Raw genomic sequence first — 23,362 nt, 5'->3', positions numbered from 1 at the left:
CGTCACCGGGCCGCGGCCACGCTGCGCTGTCCGCGGTGTCGTGCGTCCACTCCCGACCCCCGCCACCATCGCGCGCCGTCCTCCGCGCCCCCCGCCCGCTCGCCGAGGCGGGCGGCGCACGCGCACACCCGCTCCCACCGCCTCCCCGCCGTGCACGTGCGCGGCTCGGCGGCCGGCTACGGGAGCAGTCGCCGCAGACACGCGAGACCGCGGCTGACGGGGCTCCGCGGCCCCGCGACGCCGAGGGCGCGCTTCCACGCGGCGGCTGCCTGCGGCGAGCACGCCCCGGCCCGGCCTCGGTCCCGATCCCAGTCCCGGTCCCCGTCACGCACGGTCACGTCCCTAAGCTGTGGCCCACGTGCGGCCGTGGCCGCTGCGCTGCCCACGGGCGCCGGGACGCGCGCGTCGCGTCGCGGGGCGGCCGCTCGGCCGGTCGGTGGGGCTGCCCGCGCGGCGCCGAGTGGGCGGCGGGGCGCGCGCGGCGGGGGCGCGCGGGGTCGCCAGTGGGAACCGCGCGTTCCCTGTGGCAGCGCCGGGGAGGGCGGGGGGTGGGGAGGAGGGGGAGGGGGGAGAGCGGCCTGCTCCTCCCCCCTCCCCTCCCGCCTCTGCCCCTGCCCCGGGGCGGCGGGTGGCGCTGGCCGCGGCGGCTCGGGGCTCAGTGTCCTTGTGCGGAAATGACACACGGTCCCGTCACGTCACGCGAGAGCGCAGCGCGCGGACCCTCGCACACAAAGAGCGGGGGGGAAACGCGGGCACCAACGGCGGCCGCTCCAGCCGCCCCCGCCGTCCCGGGGCTCTCGTGCCCCCGCGCGGAGCCGAGGTAAGTCCAGGCGCCGCCGCTCGCCGGGCGGCGGGGAGGGCGCCGTTCCACGCAGCCCACGGCGGGGAGCGCCGCCCCGGCGGGTAGGGGAGGAACGGGGAAGGGGGCCGCGCCAGCGAGCTAGCGAGCGAGCGAACGAGAGGGGGAAGCGGGAGGCGCGGGGCGGGCCCCTCCCCCCGGCGGCGGCGGCGGCGGCTCGGAGCACCCCCGCCGCGGGGCGCGGGCTGCCGGGGGGCTCTTTGTTCGTTGCTTGGAACGTTGCTATAACGCTGCGGCACGGGGCGCGCGAGGGCGCGCGCGCCCGGCCCGGGTGCCTCCATCTGCGAGGCGGGGGGAAGGGGAGAGACCGAACGAGGGGAGAGTGGAACGGTCACGCCGCCGTCACCTCCAGCCTCACCTTATCCCCTCCCCCTCCCCTCCCCCCTGCGCGCCGGCCACATAGATCCGCCCGGGCAGGGTTCGGACCGGAAGCACCAACCGCCGCCGCCGCCGCCTCGGGCTCGTGGGTCTGACCGCGGAAGCGGCCCCGGCCGCCGCGTGCGGGGCGCGGGGGGCGTCCTCGCCGCAGCCCCCGCCTCTGGGCGGAGCCTCGCTCCGCGCCGCTCCCACGTGGCGGCCGCCGCCACCGCCCCTCCGCGGCGGGGGGGAGCGAAAGGTGAAGCCTCGCCGGCGGGTGCGGCGCCCCCGGTACCAGCTCCCCCCACATATCCCCCAACCCCTCCCCCCTCCGGTCTCCTCCCGGTACCGGCTTCGCGTACCTCCCCCTGCCCGCTGGGGTGGCTGCGGAGGAGCCCGTAGAGCGGCGTGGGGCCACGCACCCCGTAAAAGCGAATGCCGGGGTCAGTCTCCTGCCTGGGCAAAATGGTGGCAGAGCGTCGAGGAGGCGATTCTGCGGTGATGCCCGCCAGGCCGTGCGCTGAGGGGGCCGGAGAAGGCCGCTGCGGGAGAACCGTCCACCGGCCTCTGCCTGGGTCACCCGCTGCCTCTACCCTACTTTCCACCGTGGTATGTCCACACAGGCTTTTGTAAATAGAAGGGAACAAACTCTGGACCAGCAGAACGCGCACCGGCGGCGGGCCAACAGCCATGTGACGGCTTCCACACGGCGTTGACGCAGTCCCAGAGCTTTTTGGATTGAAGTGCTGGTAGAGTTTGTCGCTGCTACCTATAAAAAAAATACTGCGTGCCCGACCCCTGGAACAGATACGTTTAAACAGGGAGGGAGAAACCTTCTCTCTGCTTCTGGCTGATGCCTAGTCATTGGATTACAAATTTACATGAAGGATTAGCTCTAATAAAACAAGTAGTTGCCAGTATGTGTTGATACATTTTCCTCTTCTCTCCAGCTAAATCAAGCTCAGCATTGGACCAGCCACACGTTTTGTCTTTGCAAAATGTTTTCGTAGCTTAGGCGAGTCCAGTGGGTAAGAGTAAAGGAGAGCTGATTGCAGTTTGGACGTTTTAAATAGGCTGTTCAAAGTTCAGATGGAACAGTATTTTAAAATCAAAGAAAAAAATGAGGGGAGAGAGGATGGAGCATTGAAGGGAAAACAAAATGTTTGTAACAGATCAGAGGAAGACACCTGATTGAAACAAAACCAATTTGATGCTTTAATGCTGCAAATAAACTAGATGAGTATCTTGCTGACCAGTGCAAGATTGAATTGGTGTTTGATAAAGTACAGGGAACAGAATGTGAAAAGTAAAGCTTTAGGCATCTTGTGGGAAAACTGAGAAGAGTGATTTTTATCTATTTTTTATATATATATATATATATATATAATTTAGACTGTATCTGCAGATGTAACTAAAACGAAATTAAAAAAAGACTCGAATTGAGAACGTGACCTGCAAGTCTTGTTGGCAAAATGCCCCTGAAGCAGGCTGCCTTCAGAGGAGATTTGAGGCTTCCTGTCCTCCCCCATAGGGCAGCAGAGTAGGTTTTCAAACCATGTTAAGCATAGGGATTCTATTGCCCGTTAGGGCAATGCTTCCAACAACATCTGCTGGTTCTTTTAAAAAAAACCATTTTTTCCTGTTTTTAGAACTTATTATACATGTATTAAGAGTTGGAATGTGATTGCAGTATTGGAATACTGTTTTCTAAGGTATTCAGTATTTCAAGTGTCAGTACTGGATATCAAGAATAAATTTTACACAAAAGCTCCATTCTTGGGTCACTGGCAGCACCCTGCTGTGTCAAAATTCATAGACTGGAAAGCATCTTCTTTCAGTGTTTTTTATATTGTCTGCTTGCATCTTGCTCATTGTTCAGTTAACATTCTTATTTCAGAGTTTAAGAGGGGTAGTCACATAGAAATGAATTAGCCTCTTTTTTCTTAAGGTGGTCTCTGGTATCAAGACTTCTTCAACCTGCTGCCTTTTCCAAGTAACTTCCCAAGCCTTTTCAAACTTTTTTGCTCAGAAAAATCAAGTTTTACAAGGAGACCCGACTAAATATAAGTACAGTCAGATGTACAAATCAAACATTAATTTCTCCTTCCCTCCCCAGTTTCTGTTACAACAGCTTTAGGTGTAATTCATAATGTTAGTAAGTAATGTTGTTTCACGCAGCATACTGACAATGACCCTTTCCAATTAGTTGCTTGATCTGAACATAACACTAACAAGTGTGGTGATGAAGTTTTCAGGAGTAGAAAGATACTTAAATAGAAAATAAACATATTAATTAAAATGAAAAAGTCCTGGAACAAAGAATGGCTTTGATTTTTCTAGAAGACCTTGACAAAATTCTGTAATATTTAAAGTCAAATCAGTGGCCCATGGAACTGAGCAGAAGGCAAACATTGCCTGCAAGAAATATATTTTGTGGCTCAATTTTGGAGTGGTATTTATGTGTAATTCAGTTGAATTGAATTGCAGTCACATTGTTTCTCACAAATTGGAGGAATCAAATGTACTCTGAGGATAATTGCAACATGAAAATTATTGAACCCAATGCTGCAGCTAGGAAGTAAAAGACACAGATTCCTTGGCTCCCAAAGCAGAACCCAGAACTCACAGTTCTCTGGGTTTGCTTCTGCAGCCCAGCAGGAGAGCTTTCCAAGAGCCAGCCTGGGAAGCAACACACACCCCAAGCAGGAGGCAGCTCCTGGGCAGCCTGAGCAGAGGCGTGTGCCTTCGATGCTGTCTGCCCCTGGGACTGCAGGGCTGAGTGTTGAGAATGACCGTTTGCTCTCATTATTTCAAAGCATTATGGTGGAATTGTGCTTCTATAACATCATGATTGACTGTATTTTGTGCTGTCACCAGATGGTTAGAGCAGCCCTCCACTCACCTGCTGCACAGGTTGAGACTCCTTCCACCTACCTACACCTCTTTAAGACTATAGGCTTCCCTTGAGAAGCATCTGTTGCTTTCTATGGTTATGTTTCATATGAAATACAAGGAGAGACCCAGAGACAGGGAGCAGGACTTTGGACACTTGATGTCTTTACTAGTTTGATTAGTTGTTGTCCCTTGCTGAGGATGAATAGATACACAAGAGTTTTGGTTGTCTCTGGGTAAACCACATTTTAATTATGTAGCATAATACCATTGTCATTTTGCCATAAAGGCCTGCTACAGGAAGGCATGTGTAAGAGGAGATGCTACTTTTGGCTGTTAAACATCAGTTCAATGTACAGATCTTGTAAAATTTAGCCAATGTTACCTCCTTAGAATATCAGATATTTTGGTATTTCCTTAATTTATTTAACTTTACTGGGTTACCTGTGCTTCACGAGGATTGTTGAATCTTTCACTGCATGCTGAAAGCAAGGGAATTGAGCATCTTGTTCCACATATGCTATTAAACACATATTTAATGTTACTGGAAAACACATATTATCTTCTCTTTTGACCAAAATGTAAAGAACAGTCCACTTCTTCAGAGACAAGTGGTAAGTAGAAAGTGACTTTTCATTGAAGCCTCTGAGTTTTGGACCACCACGAGGCTTTAAAAGGAATAAACACAGTACATAGTATCTAAACTCTTGTATTTTTAATAACATTCTTACAGTCAACAATGAAGAATTAGAAACATTCCTTCCAATATTTAATTCCTGAAATATTTAGTGGGATGATGTGCATTCAAGAAGCCGCATCTACACACGTACCATGCGTTAATTAGCTGTACGGTACAATCCTGTGCAAGCATTTTAATTATACATAGCAACCTTCTATAAAACTGATAACAGGGCTTCTTATTGTATTAGAGTCTATTAGTTAAGATAATGATTCATTTGCATTTGTAATTATGATTAACAAGCTTTATGAAATCATAATTGCTTTCCACATACAGCATGTGTGCACTTTCATACTCTTCTATATGGTTTTCATAGCATTTTTTCCTTCTTCAGTTGTCTGAACATACCACATTACACAGGGGAGTTTGAAGAGAGTTATTTCTTTTAGTTATGAAGGGCAAAACAACTGCCTTTTTTCTGATTTCGTTGTTTTTGTTAAGTCAGAACTTGAAAATGATCAATCGGGGTTTCTTTAAGAAGGACTGCAAAGGCAGGTAACTGCCTTGATCTAGCATTATCAGCAAGATCTTTTTTTTACAATGATTGCAATCATAAGACAGGTAATGAAAACATCCTCCAAGGCCAACACATGAGTAATTGTTAGGTGGTAAATAGGAGAAAGACAGTGTACATGATGGGTGATTTAACTTAGACTTTTGGTTCAATTTGGTTCTATATATAAATAACAACTAGGTACACTTTTATGCTGCTTTTAAGTGGCATTGTGCATTATGCTGGATGATATGAGACTGAAATACATTTAGAATACGATTTGCAACTTGCTCCTTTTCCTTCTAAAATTTTTTGTACCTAAGTTCTTTAAATCCTTAAGGTTTTGGCACATGTTTTGGGTAGACACACTTTTGATAAATTGATTGGTTGGTTGGTTTTTTTTTTCTTCTCTACTTGCAAAAGCAACATCAGGGTGGTAGTTACCACTAAATGCAAAGGGAAACATTCCAAAACCTGAGGTGTTTAAGACTTTGTTTTATGCTTTGGAACCTACAACATTGTAGTGTGCATTGAGCTTAGCTGTTAGCCCTGTTGAATGTTGTTACCAAAATGGTACAATGCTACAATAAAGTATGAACTGCTGAGTCTTAAGAAAGGAGAACAGAATCTGTGGGAAGGGGATTTGGCCAATAGTGATGGCCAGGGTGTACGGGAGTCCCCTCTTCTTTCCCTGCACTCTCCTGCCCTGACCAGTCCCTCTTCTTGCCACTGGTCCTCCAGGATGCCATAACCTGGTGTTTAGATCCCTGTCCTAGGATTTGGGGACCCAGATTCTTGTCTATGCTGCAGAATCAAGAGCAGGAAAGTTAGGGAAAAAAAAAAAAACAAACAGGTTTTTCTGTCCTCCAAATACCTCTTTGAGCATTGTGCCATTGGTAAGTGAAGTACCATCACAGCTAGAGCCCCAAAGTACTGAGCACGTTCTGTAAATGGATTGAATCTTAGACAGTAGGCCAGATATAGAGGAGTTCCTAGTGCAGCATATGCAACAGAGCTGAAAAGGTTTTGTGTATGTGGTCCATCAGAAACTTGGTATTGACAATCTATAACCACCTACAAGTTTAGCTGGTAGGTGAGTGGGATTTCTGGATCTTGCTGAAAATCACAAGGTCACAAATCAGACACACTTAGATTGGTGTCTAGAGTTAGACTGTAATGCATATTGAATTTATTTGAAGTAGCTTAACTTAAAACAGGATCCAGTCCTGTATATCACATCAGTTCTTGGTGAATAGGCTTGTCATACATCACTGAAAAAGAATAGTATCGTTGTATGCATGGGTGCAAATCTGGGTAATTTTATTCACCTCTCTTAGAAGAGCAAAGCTTTAATCACCTGAAGAAAACAATCCTCTTTAATTGTTTTAGAAGTGTCAGGATGTGTGGGTAAGTCTAGAGGACTGAGCCAAAAGGAATGTTTATGTCTTCCCAGGTGAGTGCTGGCATCCCACAGACTCCATTGAGTGACACCTAGCAGTGACTCAGCACAAGTATCTGTACAGTACCAGCACTAGTAGCTATCAATCAAGGCAGTTTAGATGGGAAGGTGAGTATATACTGATACATCAGTAAGGTGTTTATTTTGAGACATTGATTACATAGAAATTTTAAACTACACACTGTTTTCAAGAAGATCATTCTCAAAAGATGAAATGTAGGAAAATCTAATTATTTCTTGTTTTTGTTCTGAGAATGGGATCTGTTTACCTCTTCCTTGATTGTCAAATTTATCCAAGTACTACACATTCTCCTGTTTGTCCTATATTAGATAGGTTTAGCTAATGACTGTACTAGAAGCAGATAACTATTAAGCGTAAGCAGGGTCTCTTTTCAAGAAAAAGTGAAAATATTAGCTATTTGCTTAATTTTTAGTGTTCAGAGATGTACCTATTGGGTGCCTGTTTTGTTAAGTGTTTCTGAACTGTCAACGTGTTCTTTGGAATTTAACTTTATACTCAAGATAGAAACCGAGGAACACAGAAAAAAATGCTTCAAAAATAACTTGGTTCCTGAGTTAAAACATTTACAAGCAAAATCCTAAAACTTGAAGTTTAAGGTTTATGTTCATATTTTGTAAAGCTTTGGTTTTTGGGCCTGTTCAGGTGGAAATACAAGAAGTGTCAGCTAAAATTTAGCCATATTCATGCTCAGACTACTGTGCCAATGGACTTCATTAGGATCAGGATCTGGCTGTTGATGTAGATGCTGTTGTAGGTGTCTGGTATGTTTTAGAATCTTCTTTCCAGATCCTTTTGTCACTAGAAGGTAGGATGTACTGCAGCATCCATCTGTATCCCAGCAAGGTAAAATCTGCCCAAAGCTGATTGCTCTGCCAGTCATGGCTGCACACCTGGGCTCCCACCTCCAGCATGGAATGTCCACTCCCTCCTACAATTAGCTACCTGCTGTCCTGGATAGCACTGAGTCAATCTCAGGCTAAGGATGATAAATGTATTTATCTTCTCTTTTGGAAAAAAAAAATAAGGTAAGAATGAAATATGTTTGCATGCTGAACAGGACAAGGAACAACTGTCAGGTGTTCCCATTACTGGATGAGTTTCTTATTCAATTGTGTTTTGCAGTATTTTTGTCTCAGGTTCTTTTAGATCTTTTTTCCTCTTACATTTTTTTCTCCAACTTCAGTTTATTCTCACCATCTGGGCCAGAATACTACCTCAAAACAGATTTTGACACTGCTGCTTCTTCTATGGAGGCAGTAATTATTGGTATTTTAAGGAATCTGAAATGTTTTCTCTTTAGTGGACTTTCAGCCGTCAGCAAAGTGATTGTTAACCTGACATGCCCACACATACACAGGGACACAGACTTTTCCCATTCCCATAGGCCCTAGTTTCCTGTGGAAGCAGTAATACAGTTGCTGTGCTGATATCTCTGTGTCCCCTCACTACTGTCCATTGCCACCCAATTTTGAAGCGTGAAGGTGGTGTAAATGGATAATAAGTGCAGTCTGACCAAATGGTTGAACCAAGCCAGTGGCTTGTTGGTATGACAGAAATTTTAATTCTTCCTTTCCATCCCAAACTTCATGCGTACACCTGACCTGGAACTGATTGCTTGCATTACCCTTTACTTCTGTGAGTTAGATGAAAAGTAACCTGGTAAATAAAGAAGTGAATTGTTTTTAATCTATCAAGCTGGAGGAGCTCACTAAAGGTTAAGCTGTGCACCCATGCTTGGAGGGAGCAGGTGGGACTATGAGACAGGAATTCAGAGGGGCAGTTGAATCCTGTCTTTTATATGTGCTTCATTTCCTCATAATATCCATCTCACAAGGAAGATGGGAAACCAGATACAGAGAGAGATATCGCTAGGGCTCGCAAAAAGGAAAAGACTGGGGCTTATGCATTGTTTGGCACCAAGGATTTCAAATATGAAACCCAGTATTTCTAGACTGGTTTTGACTATTCACTTTTCATTGTATTCTGGCAGTTTTATTTTAAAAAAATCAAAATAAGTAATAACAGTTTCAAATTTGTGAAACTACACTTTGACTTAATGTTATTTGATCTGAAATTGGAATAGCTTTGGTCTTCCTGGTGTTGCCTCCTTTAGAAAGTTAGCTGTTATCCAGGGTACGAGCATTCACTTTTTTTTACAGCTTAAACAAGCAGCTGTTCAGATCCACATTAAATCTTCTCCTTTCAGTTTGCTTGTATTCTCTCAAAAGATGTCTCCTAAAGCATTCTTCATATTTGAATAGCAGTAATAGCAGGAATTAGAAGAAAAATATGATTCTCTCTATCACCTTCTAAATAATTCTTGTCATTCTGCCCTCTGCCACCTTTATAAATTCTGGCTTTCTGCTTACCATCTTTCAGTATTTTGCTCTGGTAGGGCACCATGACGTTGTCTGGAAAGGCATTTGGTCTTGTATCACATCCCTCAGAGCTAAGTGTGGTAAAGTGTAAGAAAGATCTAGGCACTGAATATCAATGGATCTGGGATATCAGGGCAAAATACAAACGTTTAGCAATATATGTTTTTCTTAAGGTCCAGCATATCTTTTCAGTGGTGCTTTTGCATCAGTACATTGCCTTAGGGTTTTTCATTAAGAGCTGTAGTGGTTCTGTGTAAATTAATAAGTACCGTTGAGTTAGTAGGACTTGGTATTAACCCTCACCAGTGCTTACCGAGTGGTTTAGAAGTTGATGTGAACCACTTAGTTTCATACTGGTAAGTGCCTACCGATTTAGCAGAAGTTTAAGTGAAGCTATTATAGTACTGTTAAATTGGCACAATTTTATGTGTCGATCAGTTCATAAATGCAAGTCCTGAAATAGGGGATTAAGGTGGGTAAAAGGACTAGCTATCCAAGGGGTTTGGGGTAGCTCTACATCCAACTGAGACTTTTTCTGGATGAAGGCAGCCTGACGTTATACACTCAATGCCCCTTACAAGTCTCTGTATAGGAACTGTGTTGATAATCAACACATATCAAAGGGTACTTTGGCTTCTAGAGTGGCCCAGTATGAGCTGGTTTTATAACTCCACGTGGCTTTTGGGGGGGGGGGGGTGGGTGTGCTTCTTATTGTAGTGCAGTCATACAAAATCTTATCCAGAAAGGGATCTTGTAGTTACCATTAACAGCCATTAGTTGCTGATGGAGAAAAACTCGTAGCTACATAGCATTCAAGCACTTACAGGATTTTAACAACATGTTGAGTTAGAGGTTTTGTTTGTTTGTTTTAATCCTATTAAACGCTATTCAGAAGAGAAGTAGAGACTTCTTTTTCCTCAACAGTTTCCCTGTCTCTTTCTCTCCTCATCTCTCTTTTAAATTTCATTGTAATTCCCACTCCTGGGGTATATGTACACTTTTGATTGATTGTTTTTATGCACTTGCTCCAGCCAGAGGGAAGCTTGTCTTGATTTCAGATCTTGTCTGAAGGATAGGCACAAACGGTTGAAAGAGAACTATTTGAAAGAAGAGTATAACTGTGGAAAATTTAAAGAAATCATATTCTCAGGCCAAGTAAACATAATGCTGTGTGCAGATCAACATGAACAGTGTGTGACAGTTTACCAGTCACCAGCTTACCAGTTGAGAGTGTCAGTTTGCAGCTGTGTGCCCTGTAACGGTCAGTGAGATCTGATTAGGTTGTTTGCTTTGCAGATCTCCAAAAGATTTAGAATGTCTTTTAAGAACATGGCCACAGATTAATGTTTGCCCTCCAGTAACTTCCAAAATTAGTTTTCAAGGAAGCAGCTGTGTCTTTCATGTGAGAAGCAATGCTACATTCACACTAGCATAATAAATATATTTGATTTTCCTTAGAAGAAACATTCTTTCGTTACTTAGAGGCTAGCAGTTAGAAAAACATAATTACTGTAGATCTGCAGATTGCTCTGCTTGAATTAGAATTGATGCAGCCCATATCAAAAGATCAAAGATTTTTAAATTAAAACTTACTCCAGCAGATATATGTTACAGCTTATGATGAGTTTTTCTTCTGTGATGACTTTGGGTCACCCACAAGGAAATTATATAAACATTTGACCATAATAAGAAGTAGTGACTTGGTGCAGGAATGGGAGTTTAATAGAGCTAACTTCTATTTATATACTGCCAAGATACTTTATTGAGAAGATATTAAAATGACTTTGCTCCATACCAGAAAAATACATACACTTTCAAATACTTTCCTAGCTGTGATACGTTGTCTGCAGTGTTGTTTGCATGTTGGCAGGTCTGTAGGTGCCTGTGAAATTTACTGAAAATAGCTAGTTATTACAAACTTACAGACTGGAAATTATCTGTGGGCTGTAAATGCCCAGTGGCTGTAGATGAAAAGTAATAAGAGATGTGTGTCTTTCCCGATTCTAGAAGATGCCAATATTTATATTTGTATTTTTGTTTGTTCTTTAGTGAGACAGAAGATGAATTCAGCTGAAATCACTGATGATGACGAAGGTAAAATATTACACTTTGTGTCATTTATGATCAGGCAGAAGTATTTGTTGAATTAAAATCTTTGTAACCCAATGACAAATGCACTTGAATAAAGACAAATTACATTAATGTTTTTTAAAAAGCTATCTAAAGTACGCTGTTGTCTTTGTTACTCATTATATTTTCTGCTCTACATCCTTCCTCCCCCTCCAAAATAATCTTCATACTGTAACTGTATTTGTTTATACTTCGGACTCTTCTTTGTGGAGGAAACTGAGATTTACTGGATGACTGAATGGTTCCTAGCATAATAATCCCATGATTTTGGGGTGGCCTCAGCATACACTTACAGTGCAAGTCGTAAAACATAATGGTGTTTCAAAAAACACGTTTTCATAAAGAGAAACCACAAAAGATTGTATTAAGGCTGACATGGTTTTCTGGAGAGAGTGCTTTATTTTTCTAAACCTTCTCTTTTTCCAGTAAAAATTCCTAGAAAAAATGTTGTGAAAGTAGAAACAGAGAACGAAGATGAAGCTCTAGACTGCTCGGTAACATCCAGATCTGCTGAGAAATACTCACTGGATGGCGCAGTTACTTGCCTACAAGATTCTAACAAACGGAAACAGACCTTACTTGGTTGTGATGGTTCAGGGAGCCAGCAAGATGTCTTACCCAGCGTGAAGAAAAGACGCTTTACGCAAGAGGTGACTTCTCTATACATGTCTGTGTGATTTTTCTGTTCATATTTTGTAGGCTAAATTCATTGCTGCTAAAAGCAAAATGCAAGTCATTTAACTAGATTTGCATTAGTAACGAGTCTGAGGCAAACACAGCTAATCTTAACCCAGTTTGCACACATTACCTGTCTGGGTATTTCTTTAAGTAATGTGGGAGTGATTGTATCAATGAAATACATTTGGAGATTGATTAATTCGTGTGAAGTGTATTTTTGTTGCTTGTCAGAGAACGTAGGAGCAGGTAGTGGTTTGGATTACCTGAGCGTGACTGACTACAGTCTCTCTGATGTCACACAGTCCTTCAGATGGATCCTCAGTGATAGAATCAGGACTGTAATTCTTCCTTCTGTGACACATCAGTGAGACAAGTATAAATTTGTGTATTACTTGAAAGAGAAAAATGTAGGGATGCAGAAAACTTCAGCATATCAAGAGCAGAATGTATTACAACTTCTGGTGCAGCATCCCGCTTGTGACAATCCAGGCATTTGTCCAGCTGGTGAAGGAGATTGCAAGTCTTTTCTGTTATCCTGTCCTAGTGTTTCACCTCTCAAGCAACTGGAGATTTTCATTAATCTTTGCTGAAATTGAGGAAGTTTCTGTTTGTCCTTATTCTTTTCAGTAGGGAGAGCAGTGATTATCCATTCCTAGAAAAGTCTTCTGTGGGTAAAACTGAAGACTTTTCTAGGAACAGATAATCACCTCACCCCTTCCTTTCCAAGACTAATATTCTTGTTTTTCAGCTCTTCTTCAAGAGTTACCTTGTATTTTTGTTGTTCTCTTTGAGATTTTTGAAAAGGTACCGTCTGGTGTTGGATAGTGACATCTCTTCTAACACCCTCTAGAGCAGTATAATGACCTCCTGTTTTTCACACTCAGCACTTTATTAAAATAACCTAGATTCAAATTCATCCTCTTTTGAATAACTTCAGGCCCTGGGTTATATTTAGTTGATGACCTACTCTAATGCACATATCCTTTTCTGCTGTTCTGCTTCCTAGTCAGTTAGTCCATGTTGTATTTGTGCATTTCATTTCTCCTTTCTAGCTATAGTTCTTCATATTTATTTTTCTTGACTGTTACCTCTCTGATTTCTCGATGCTATTTTATTTCCCTGAATGCCTGTGGTAGGTAGGTTTTAATCTTATTGCACACTTACTTTCTTTTCCTTTCTCTTTTTACAGTTGTTGTACTTACATTCAGATTCTTAAAAGCTTCATAGTGGTCTCTGAACTGTGTTTGCTTTGGATTTTACTGTTTGATGTTTCCCGTTAATAACATTTTAATTTGAAATTAATTATAACTTTGAAATTGCAATATCAGAAAACGACCCAGTAACAATGATGAAAATTCGTTCTTGACTGACCTCGATGAAGCAGCATATTTAGTTAAATAACCAACCAGAAATACTCCCCAATTCTAAGAACATTTTTAATTACTTTTCTAGCACCAACATTTTGTTTTAGTTGGTGACTTCATTAACTATTTCTGTTCAAACAGAGGACAAAATGTTAATTAATTTTGAAAATGTTGTACTTTTAGTCTACATATCACGTAGGCATCTATGCATGACATAAGCAGAGCTGTACTTTTTATGCTATATAACTGTACTATTGGGCTAATAGTACAGTTAGACATCTAACTTTTTTTTTTAATCTGATTGTCACTTCAGAACCAGAATTTAATTTTCCCTAATTGTCTTTAAAAAAAAATGGTAGAAGGTTGTAACTGAAAAAATATATATGTGCAAGATATTTCCAAGTTATCTTGTGTTTGATAGAATCTCTTTAACTGATTCTTGCAAATATAGTTATTCTTCTTCGTTCATATGCTGGAATGTCATGCTCTGTATTCTTACAGATATTTAGACTTTGCTTATAAAGCATAATGAGGTTCACAAATTAGCACTGAACAGGAGTAACTACACTTTTAAGACTTGTCTTAGGACTCTGAGAAATAATGTGAGAGACTATTTCACAGTTACTTATATTGGTTGATGTTCACCGAAATTCTGAACTTTGCAAAAGTTCAAGGAATGTTTTTAGTAGAAAAAGTTGCCGTGCAAATGTAGTATAAAAGGCAGCACTATCTTATGTACATTGAGTCTCATGAAACAATATCTTTGCTTATTTTTTTGTGGTGCTCAAACTGATCATCTTAAATGGATGTAGCATTATCTGAAATGTATTGATGTTTAAACCCCAGAGTTACAGAATATTAATTAGAAAATCTTAAATACTAGTTTAATTGGAGAATTAACAAAGTGCCATGTATTTATGCTGTAGATGTAGCTGTTTCCAGGTGGAAACCATATAAAGACAAGATAATTCAAAGAAGAATGCGTCTGAAGTAGAAAATCCTTAAATGTAGGCCCAAATGTGTCACCATCTTGTAGTCAAACACCACGTGTTTCTGAAATGCAGATAACCAATCTGTCCCACAGTCAGATCCTCGCACTGTGAGTGGCAATAGTGAAAGGGCGGAAGTTCTGCTGCCATTGGAGCTGTACTACTTAGTGGAAACACTTCTCCTCCCCCAGAGCACCACGTCCAAAACTGAGAGTGGAAAATTTCACAGTACTCACTGTCATTAAGACAAGGAACTTGTGTTGTTCAGTACACATTGTGATATTGCTTTGCCCTGGCTCTGTGTGTGAGGTGTGCATTAATAAAGTTACCTCCACACTGCTGAGTTTTATTGTTTATGTAGCTAGGGAAAAGGTACAGCAGTAGCTCTGACAAGATCTCATGGCCCATGAAAGCTAGTTCGTAGATAAGGAATTGAGTGAATTATACTCTGTATGTGAAGGAATATTTGGAATATTCTCGGTAAACAAGGATGTTAATGGAAGAGCTAGCTACTTAGGTAGCAGGTCTCACTGTATGTGTAAGAAAACTGTTCTCCAGAATTGCAGTTTTGTTTTGTTCTTTTGATCTAAAATGGTAAAATGAATTTGTCGTCAAGTTGGGTGTCTGACAGAGGAGCAGAACTACATTTTTTGTCAGTGGAGGTTTTCGTGACCTGCATTCAGGTCATGTCTATTTGGGACAGCTCTGTTACCATCTGGGAATACCTGTTTCTCAACTGACAAGTATAGGTGGTGTATGACAACTTCAGTCTGGCGTAGGAGCCTACAGTTAAGAGGGGAGTGATGCAGCCTCAGTCTGCCCACGACTTGGTCTCTTGTGTTCTGCTATTTTACAAGTCACAAAGAACTGATTTAGTTAGGGTGTATCATACCACTTGCTGGAGTAAAAGTCACCCTTTAATGGCTGGTGGTATTATAGGACCGTGGTTCCTCGCTGCCCTCTTAGGAATGTGCTTTAGTGGGACTAGAGGTATAGTCTTCATAATGGGACCTGAAAGTTCAGTGTTGTCGGTCGGCAGCACTAGGGCTAGAGATTCTGTACGTCGTGCAATAGATTGCCTCTCCCTTACGCTCTCATTTGATAGTCTGTCCATCCACACAGCTTTGGATGTGAAAACACAAGGTTGGATGATGTGAATGAGAGCAGAACGTGGAAACACGACGTCAGTTTAATTGAGTATGCTGGTAGAGTGGAAACCAGTTTGTTCTTTCTGAGCCTCTTTTGAGTATACATTGCATTAGAAATTAAAAAGTAATTAGGTTCAATTTGTCACTGCAGTAAGCAGATACTAAGTGTGAGTATACATAGGGACCAGATTAATTTAAGGAGTGTTACAGTTCTGTTTTTTGAGAAAGCAACCTTAATTCAAGTTTCTCGCTGTAGGATGTAGAGGTGTCTTCACTAGAATTTCAAGTTGCTAGTGGCTCTCAGTGCAGCCCTTAAGCCTTTATTCCATTTGTTTTAATCCTTGAAAGCAAATTCATTGGATTTTTTATCTAATTACTGTTCCATGGAACAACCCAAACAAAAAGTTTCAGTACAATCTTCTCTAAAATCTGTGTTTTCTCATGTTTTAATTCTGTATGTTGGGATTAGATCAATGAATCTATTTAACTTCCCAGGGATCACTTGCAATATCTGTGTGTTTGAAAAAACAACTCACCCAAGCCCTGCGTATTTGCTGTGAGTTAATGAAACTACCTGCTTCCAATTTGAAGCAATGAGAATGAGTTACAAAAATATTGAGAATATTAATTCCTTAAGAGCTCATTCCTGTTTTTAAAAAAAATAATCCAGAAAATTAGAAACCCATGAGTCTGAATTTCCATGCCTTTCAGAAATAAAGAGAACTCTGGCTTCCCTTTCTAAAAAGACAATACCAAGGTACTTTTCACTTTGTTGTTAAGTTTTTATTGTTTGAATAAAATATATATTTTAAAATTACAGTAATTCTTAGAACTTGCTTAGGAGTTGTACACCATTATAAATATTAAGCCCCCTATATAAACTTCTCACATTGTAAAGAAGAGAATAATATCATAATTTTTGTGTCTTATAGCCTTTGTAGTATTTGGAAAAGCTAACCTAAAGAGAGTGCTGTAATGTTAAATGAAGTTGTTGGAGGCAGTGGCAAGGTCACAGGACTAGGAGTCAGAAAATCTAGATTCTATTCTTGGCTCTGTTGCTGACTTGTTGCCACCCAAATTCTCTGCAGCCCAAGATCCTCATACACAAGGTGAAGCATGATGATACTTAATTTGGGAGAGCATTTAGAGCTCTGTGGGTAAAGTGTACTAAGGGTTATTGCAGTTCTAGTCCATGGAAAAAGCCATGAGCCAAAACAAAAACAAACAAAAAAATCCACCAAAAACCCAAGTAATGCATTACTGTGGGTTTTTTTTCCATAGTGAATTTATTAATTTTGTATTTAACACAACTAAGTCCTCTGGAGAAAATATGACTGTGCATATTTATATAACAATGCCTGCTTAAGGCACACATATTTATAACTAATATTTTTAAGGCTGTCTTACTAATACAGTATTTATTTGTTCAAAGGGCCCGCTTTCAAACATGAGGAACAGAGATACGGGCTCACCCACTCAGATAAGTGCAGAGCAGCCAAACAAGAACAAGACTCCTAACGTAACATGGCTCTGTGAAGAAGAATCCTTCAGCGACATAACCACTCCATCTTACAAAAAACCTCTCTATGGCATCTCACACAAAATCACGGAGAAGAAGAACCCAGCGGGAGCAGAGCAGTTTGCTTCTTATGAGTTGTTTGAAAAAATCAACCCCAGCAGTCCCTCACATCTTCGGACTTTGAACGACCAACGCAAAAGGGACTCGGCTGCGGCCATCGCCATAGCGGCGGCCACCCCAGATTCTGATCCAAATATCTACTCTTTGATACAGAAAATGTTTTACACACTTAACACCCTCAATACCAATATGACTCAGCTTCACAGTAAAGTTGACCTGTTGTCTCTGGAGGTCAGCAGAATTAAAAAGCAAGTCAGTCCAGCGGAGTCTGTTGCAGACTTCAAGCCCCCCCCGGAGTACCAGCTGACTTCTGCGGAGCTCAAGCAGATCATGGATCAAAGCACGTCAGGCGGAGACCTCGCGTGCCGGTTGCTCGTGCAGCTCTTCCCAGAGCTCTTCAGCGAGGATGAGTTCAGCAGAAGCTGCAGTGCATGCGGCTTTCTCAACAAAAGGAAACTTGAATCTCTTCATCTGCAGCTGATCCGTAACTACGTGGAAGTTTGTTACCCTTCTGTGAAGAATACAGCTGTGTGGCAGGTGGAGTGTTTGCCTCAAGTCAATGATTTTTTTAATAGGTTTTGGGCTCAGAGGGAAATGGAAAACAGTCAGCAGGGTGTGCAGTCATCCAGTTTTTATGAGACTGAGCAGGTCGAATCCTCTCATTTTATGGAGGATAAAGAGCAGGAAGAAGCTTTGTCCTTGGACAGGAGTAATGCTGTTGCATCAGATTACATGCTGGATGCTCAGGATCTCAATGAATTTTTAGATGAAGCTTCTTCTCCAGGGGAGTTTTCTGTGTTTTTGTTACATAGGCTGTTCCCAGAACTCTTTGACCACAGAAAATTAGCTGAAAGGTACAGCTGCTTTGGAGACTCTGGAAAACAACTGCTGGATCCTCATCGGCTTCAAATAATCCGTAAATACACTGAAATTTACTTTCCAGATGTGCAAGAAGAAGAAGCCTGGTTGCAGCAGTGTGTTCAGCGAATAAACGATGAGCTCGAAAATACATATATGGATGGAAGTGAATGTGATCAGATCAGAGACGACTGTTACGACTCTTCTAGTTTACCAGATGACGTATCGATCATAAAAGTGGAAGACAGTTTTGAATATGAAAAACCTGGCAGACGCTCAAAAAAAATTTGGCTTGTACCCATAGACTTTGACAAACTTGATTTTCCCCCTCCTGATTTTGATGTCCCTGTCCCAGATTACCTGTTGAACAAAGAACAGATTAAAAGCATATATGAAAGCAGCCTTTCCATAGGCAACTTTGCCTCTCGATTGCTGGTTCTCTTATTTCCTGAACTGTTTACTCATGAAAACTTAAGGAAGCAATACAACTGTAGCGGATCTTTAGGCAAGAAACAGCTCGACCCCACTAGAATTAAATTAATTCGACATTATGTGCAGATACTGTACCCCAGAGCAAAGAACGACAGAGTGTGGACGTTGGAGTTTGTTGGGAAGCTTGACGAGAGGTGTCGACGAAGAGACACAGAGCAAAGGCGCACATACCAGCAGCAACGGAAGATCCACTTGCCGGGGCCCGACAGGAGGGAGTTTCTCAGCTATGCAATAAACCCCGAGAGGTTTCGAGAAGAATTCGAAGTGCCACCGCTGCCCCCAGAAAGAAGCAGCAAGGATTTTTGCAAGATACCGCTCGATGAACTCGTCGTTCCTAATCCAGACTTCCCTGTGCCTTCTCTGTATTTGCTGTCTGACAAGGAGGTAAGAGAGATAGTGCAACAGAGCCTGTCAGTCGGCAACTTTGCTGCCAGGCTTCTCGTAAGACTCTTCCCCGAACTCTTTACTCCAGAGAATCTCAGACTGCAGTACAACCATTCAGGTGCTTGTAACAAAAAACAGCTTGATCCTATCAGACTGAGACTGATCCGTCATTACGTGGAGGCAGTTTACCCTGTGGAGAAAATGGAAGAAGTATGGCATTATGAATGTATTCCGAGCATTGATGAAAGGTGCCGGCGTCCTAACAGAAAAAAGTGTGATATACTGAAAAAAGCAAAGAAAGCAAAAAAGTGACAGGCTCTTTTAAGTTCCTAAAGACTTTGACCACTAAATTATTGTCAGGAGGATGCTTTGTTTTAGACTGAGGGGCCTGTCGGGCGCTGGGGGTGCTCAGCATCTAGGACGGTCAGGCGCTAAGGCTGTTGCGTTTTACTGTGTGTGTTGCATTTCTGTGGGCACGGCAGCGGTGGGAAGTGGCTTACTACATTTGTACGTGGGTAAAGACCTTAAGTCATCAGTGACAGAGCTATCAATGACTCGCCGAGAGCGTGGTTTTCACTGGTGCAGATACATGTGTTGAAGCCCATTTGTTCCACTCCCCGTTTCTGCATCTTCCAGTTTTTATTACTTTCTAATGCTAAAGATGATTTGTTTTTACATCACTGTGCTCTTCAGGGGCAGTTTTTCATTATACCCTTATAAACAGTCTTGTTAGTTAATTTGGAGTTTGAAATTTGAACTTAATTTAAATTTGAAAGTGCCATATTCATTGGAATATTAGACTTTGCTTCTACAGTATTTGCAGCTTCACATTTGTTTTGTTGTTGATACTGAAAATAATGCTACTGTGTCAAAACATGAATCAGAAAGGTGTCCTTTGCATTCTTGCCTGTTACCCATGTTTTAGTTCTAAAACCAAGAATTAATTAACTGTTGAAGGATTGAGACTTGAGCATAGAGGGAATATTATTATTCTTTGTAAAGTGGACACCAGATGCTTGATCCTGCCCCTGTGAATTCTTTTTTTGTTTTGTTCAGTGTCACTGCTGGCAAGATTGAGGATGGCTCATCTGAATAAAGCCAGCAGAGCAGACCAAGCAGAGGCCTATACCCGAGGAATGTCTTGCCATCACCTGCTTGCCACTCTTATTTGTAAAATAACAAAGACGACAACAAGACCCAAAAGAAGAACTTAAAAAAATTTTAGACCTTACTTTCTATCGAAATTGTGATTCCAGATGTTTCCACTATTCATATTGAATTGCATATACAAAAAGTATGTGCAAAGGTCGGTTTTGTCATGGAAATCAGTGTTTCAGGGTCCCCACGCAAGAGCTGTGGTGATGTAACTTATTCTTCACATGAATGCAGCACCATCTGGATATTTCAGGTGTAGGGATATTGAATTAAATATTTGATTGCCAAATTAATTTAGTGTAATTGGTAGCTATTTGGAGGCATAACTATGTATGTAAACTTAGGTTCATGCAGTCAGGTTTGCATCATTAATTGTTCAAGTCTAACAAAGACCACCCAGAACCCAATGTGAATTTGCTGTATGACTTGTCACTGGAGAGTGCTGCTTTAAAATTGTATTTTTTTTTTCTTTTAATACTGATAGAAATGGTGAGAGAGAGTCAAACGTGGATTTTTAAGACAGTAAAGACAGTGATCACTTACTGACCATCACTGGAACACCTTGGAGCAATTATCAGTGTTCTCTGTGGTCCTTTTTTATTGTTTACTTAGATGGGTCATAGTATCAAATTTTAAGTCAGTTCCAGTGTAATTTGCTATTTTAGCATTTGTAAGAAAGTACAAAATACTTGGTATTTTTACTTCAGATTTTTAGAATTTGTTGTTCTTAGAGTCATATTGATCCCTTTCTTTTAAAAGCAAAACAAAACATTTCTTCCTAATGACAAGAGCCAGTAAAAGTATTACGTTAAACCAGGAGTATTGTAGCATTTGCTCATTTTCCCCATATGCTAGCCACATTCTTGAAGAATGTACAAGGAAAGTAATGAATGTACTAAATAATACACTGATACTCTCTATATCCGTTAAGTGTTTCCTGTTGGTTTAAATAATAGCAGATCATGCACAGGATCTGTATCAGAGCAAATATGGCTATAATAAAACGAGAACAGTTTACCAAAGATAAAGAACTGATACCACGATGTCTGCATCTTATATTTCATTTTAGTGCATAAATTTAGCAAATTGAATGTATTGGAAACCAAGACTTTCTCTTGTAATTGTATGCTACCTAGCACCTCTGTGAAATTTTTTACATGCACTTTTATGGGAGATATAAAGTACACAGAAATTATTAATAGCTGCTTCATTTGTTGTTGCGAGTGCCTGGCCAAATGGCTGGCCAGAAGGTAAGAACGATATTTTCTTATCTTCATGTCATACACGTTTCACCACTTAGTGATATTAAAGCTCCCAGATAAATTCGATATATATTACATTTCTTTACAGTTGACAGATGTTACTAGCTAGCATGCAAATTGGAGACACATTGGCTTTTACTGTAGATGTTGACGATAAGTAGAAAAATTGGTCCATTCGTATTACCTACTAAATACTGAGAAAACAATTTTCACCCTTTAAAATTTGGTATAGAAAGAGTTTCGTTGCTGGGGTTTTTTTTCTTTTAACTTCTGTCTAATTGCTGTGTACATTCCTTCTATCTCACTCTTCAGAACCCTTTCACGATCCGTGTGATTGTATGTTTTATAATATCAAGAAAACAAAGACATATGAATAGTGACATCGTTCACTAATGAAAGCTCTTGCAGTGCATCTGAAGTACAGCCACTTCACCCAGTTGGTCAGTCTTGTAAATAAATTAAAGGTATATTATTTTCATACAAGAGGAATGTTGTCTGGTGATTGCTTGAGTACAAGCGGGAATTTTTTTCCTATGAAGTCTGTTGCTAAGATCAGAGATAGAATCATAGAATCGTTTTAATTAGAAAAGACCTTTCAGATCCTTGAGTCCAAACCCTCCCCTCCCCCTGCCAAGCCCACCACTGACCCATGTCCCTCAGCACCTCAGCTACACGGCTTTGCAATAGCTCCAGGGATGGGGACTCCACCAGCTCCCTGGGCAGCCTGGGACAGGGGCTGACAACCCTCTCAGGGAAAAAGCTCTTCCTCAGCTCCAGTCTAAACCTCCCCTGGGGCAACTTGAAACCATATTCTCTTGTCCTATCACTTGTTACTTGGGAGCAGAGACTGACCTCCACCTCGCTACAGCCCCCTCTCAGATAGTTGTAGAGTGATTGTGTCTCCCCTCAGCCTCCTCCAGGCTAAACATCCCCAGCTCCCTCAGCTGCTCCTCATCAGACTTGTGCTCCAGACCCTTCCCCAGCTTTGTTGCCCATCTCTGGACTTACCCAGCACCTCAGTGGCCTTGTAGTGGGGGGGCTCAGAACTGAACACATTACTCAAGGTGTGGGCTCATCAGCACCACGTACAGGGAGACAATCACTTCACTGGTCCTGCTGGTAACACTGTGTCTCATACAAGCCAGGATGCTGCCACTAACCTTGTCCACCTGAGCACACTGATGGCTCCCATTCAGCTGCCTGTTGATAACCTTAGCTAGGCAGACAATACATAAATATAAATATTCTAGTTTGCTGCATCCATTTTAAAAGATTTTCTCTTCCAGTTCTTTTTTTGTTTGTTTCTGTAAAAGAATAAACTTGTTTTGAAAGTGAGGCTATGATAGGAAGATTGCTAGTTATTGAAGTATTTGGGACATATGTAGCCATGCGTACACAGACTTCGTATAGATGAACATTCCTTTCTTCCTACCAGGTCTGAGTAACAGTTGTCTGTATCTACTTCTTATATAGCTGCTTTGGATAAGCATTGAATAACACACTTCTGTCAGCTTTCAAAAAGAGACAGTGCAATTTATCATCACTATGTTATTGTGTCTTACCCATTTCCCACAAATTAAAAGCTTACTTAAAAGCTCTGAAAAAGATGTAAAACAGCCTATCAAAAGAGAGCTAAGTATGCATCGGTTTGGTGCCAGTTAGCTGTGATCAGCTGACAGGATCAATAAGTTTGCAAATTAGAAAAATCCTTACTTGAAGTCAGTCACTTTGTTACACTGATGAATTATAGCCACAAAAGTGTTTCATGTTCTAGGAAGCGTTTCTGACTTTTTTTCTTGTCTTCAAAATATATATGACTTAGGATCACATTTTTTAAAAAAAAGTCATTTGTCTCTTCAATTACTGTTTTACATTTACATTATGTTATAGCAGTAAGAAACAGAACTGTGTGCTCGATGCTCAACAAGGGCACACCAGGTCTGATTTCATACTGGAAGGGACTAACATCAATTCTGCAGCCCCAAGAAGCACAGAAAATAATATACAGGTTTTCTTCATAATTTATTTTTATTGTGAATTTGTTTCACTGGTTAAAGGAATGTG

General features: G+C 41.8%; 1 protein-coding gene across 4 annotated transcripts; it reads left to right on the top strand.

The window, feature by feature from the left end:
• The first annotated feature begins 616 nt into the window (after positions 1-616).
• On the top strand, positions 617-21,757 carry BEND3 (BEN domain containing 3). Of its 4 annotated transcripts, XM_061990999.1 has the most exons (6): positions 617-820; positions 6,794-6,907; positions 11,249-11,293; positions 11,756-11,979; positions 16,941-18,881; positions 19,938-21,757. In XM_061990999.1, the coding sequence occupies exons 3-6, from the start codon at positions 11,260-11,262 to the stop codon at positions 19,956-19,958; spliced, it is 2,220 nt and encodes a 739-aa protein (XP_061846983.1). In that variant the 5' UTR covers positions 617-820; positions 6,794-6,907; positions 11,249-11,259; the 3' UTR covers positions 19,959-21,757. The 4 variants fall into 4 exon arrangements, with proteins under 4 accessions (XP_061846983.1, XP_061846979.1, XP_061846981.1 ...); XM_061990995.1 differs by having other exon boundaries at positions 16,941-21,757; XM_061990997.1 differs by lacking the exon at positions 6,794-6,907 and having other exon boundaries at positions 16,941-21,757.
• The last annotated feature ends 1,605 nt before the right edge of the window (positions 21,758-23,362 follow it).

Source organism: Colius striatus, chromosome 2, assembly GCF_028858725.1.
Source record: "Colius striatus isolate bColStr4 chromosome 2, bColStr4.1.hap1, whole genome shotgun sequence".
Classification (NCBI taxonomy): Eukaryota; Metazoa; Chordata; class Aves; order Coliiformes; family Coliidae; genus Colius; species Colius striatus.
Note: the sequence above shows the minus strand (reverse complement) of the source record. Positions and strands in the feature narration are given on the sequence as shown.

Coding starts and splice junctions, on each gene's coding strand:
- BEND3 (XM_061990997.1), top strand. CDS start 11,260: ATGAATTCAGCTGAAATCACTGATGATGACGAAG. Junction 11,294..11,755: donor AATCACTGATGATGACGAAG/GTAAAATATTAC, acceptor CTCTTTTTCCAG/TAAAAATTCCTAGAAAAAAT. Junction 11,980..16,940: donor AAAGACGCTTTACGCAAGAG/GTGACTTCTCTA, acceptor ATTTGTTCAAAG/GGCCCGCTTTCAAACATGAG.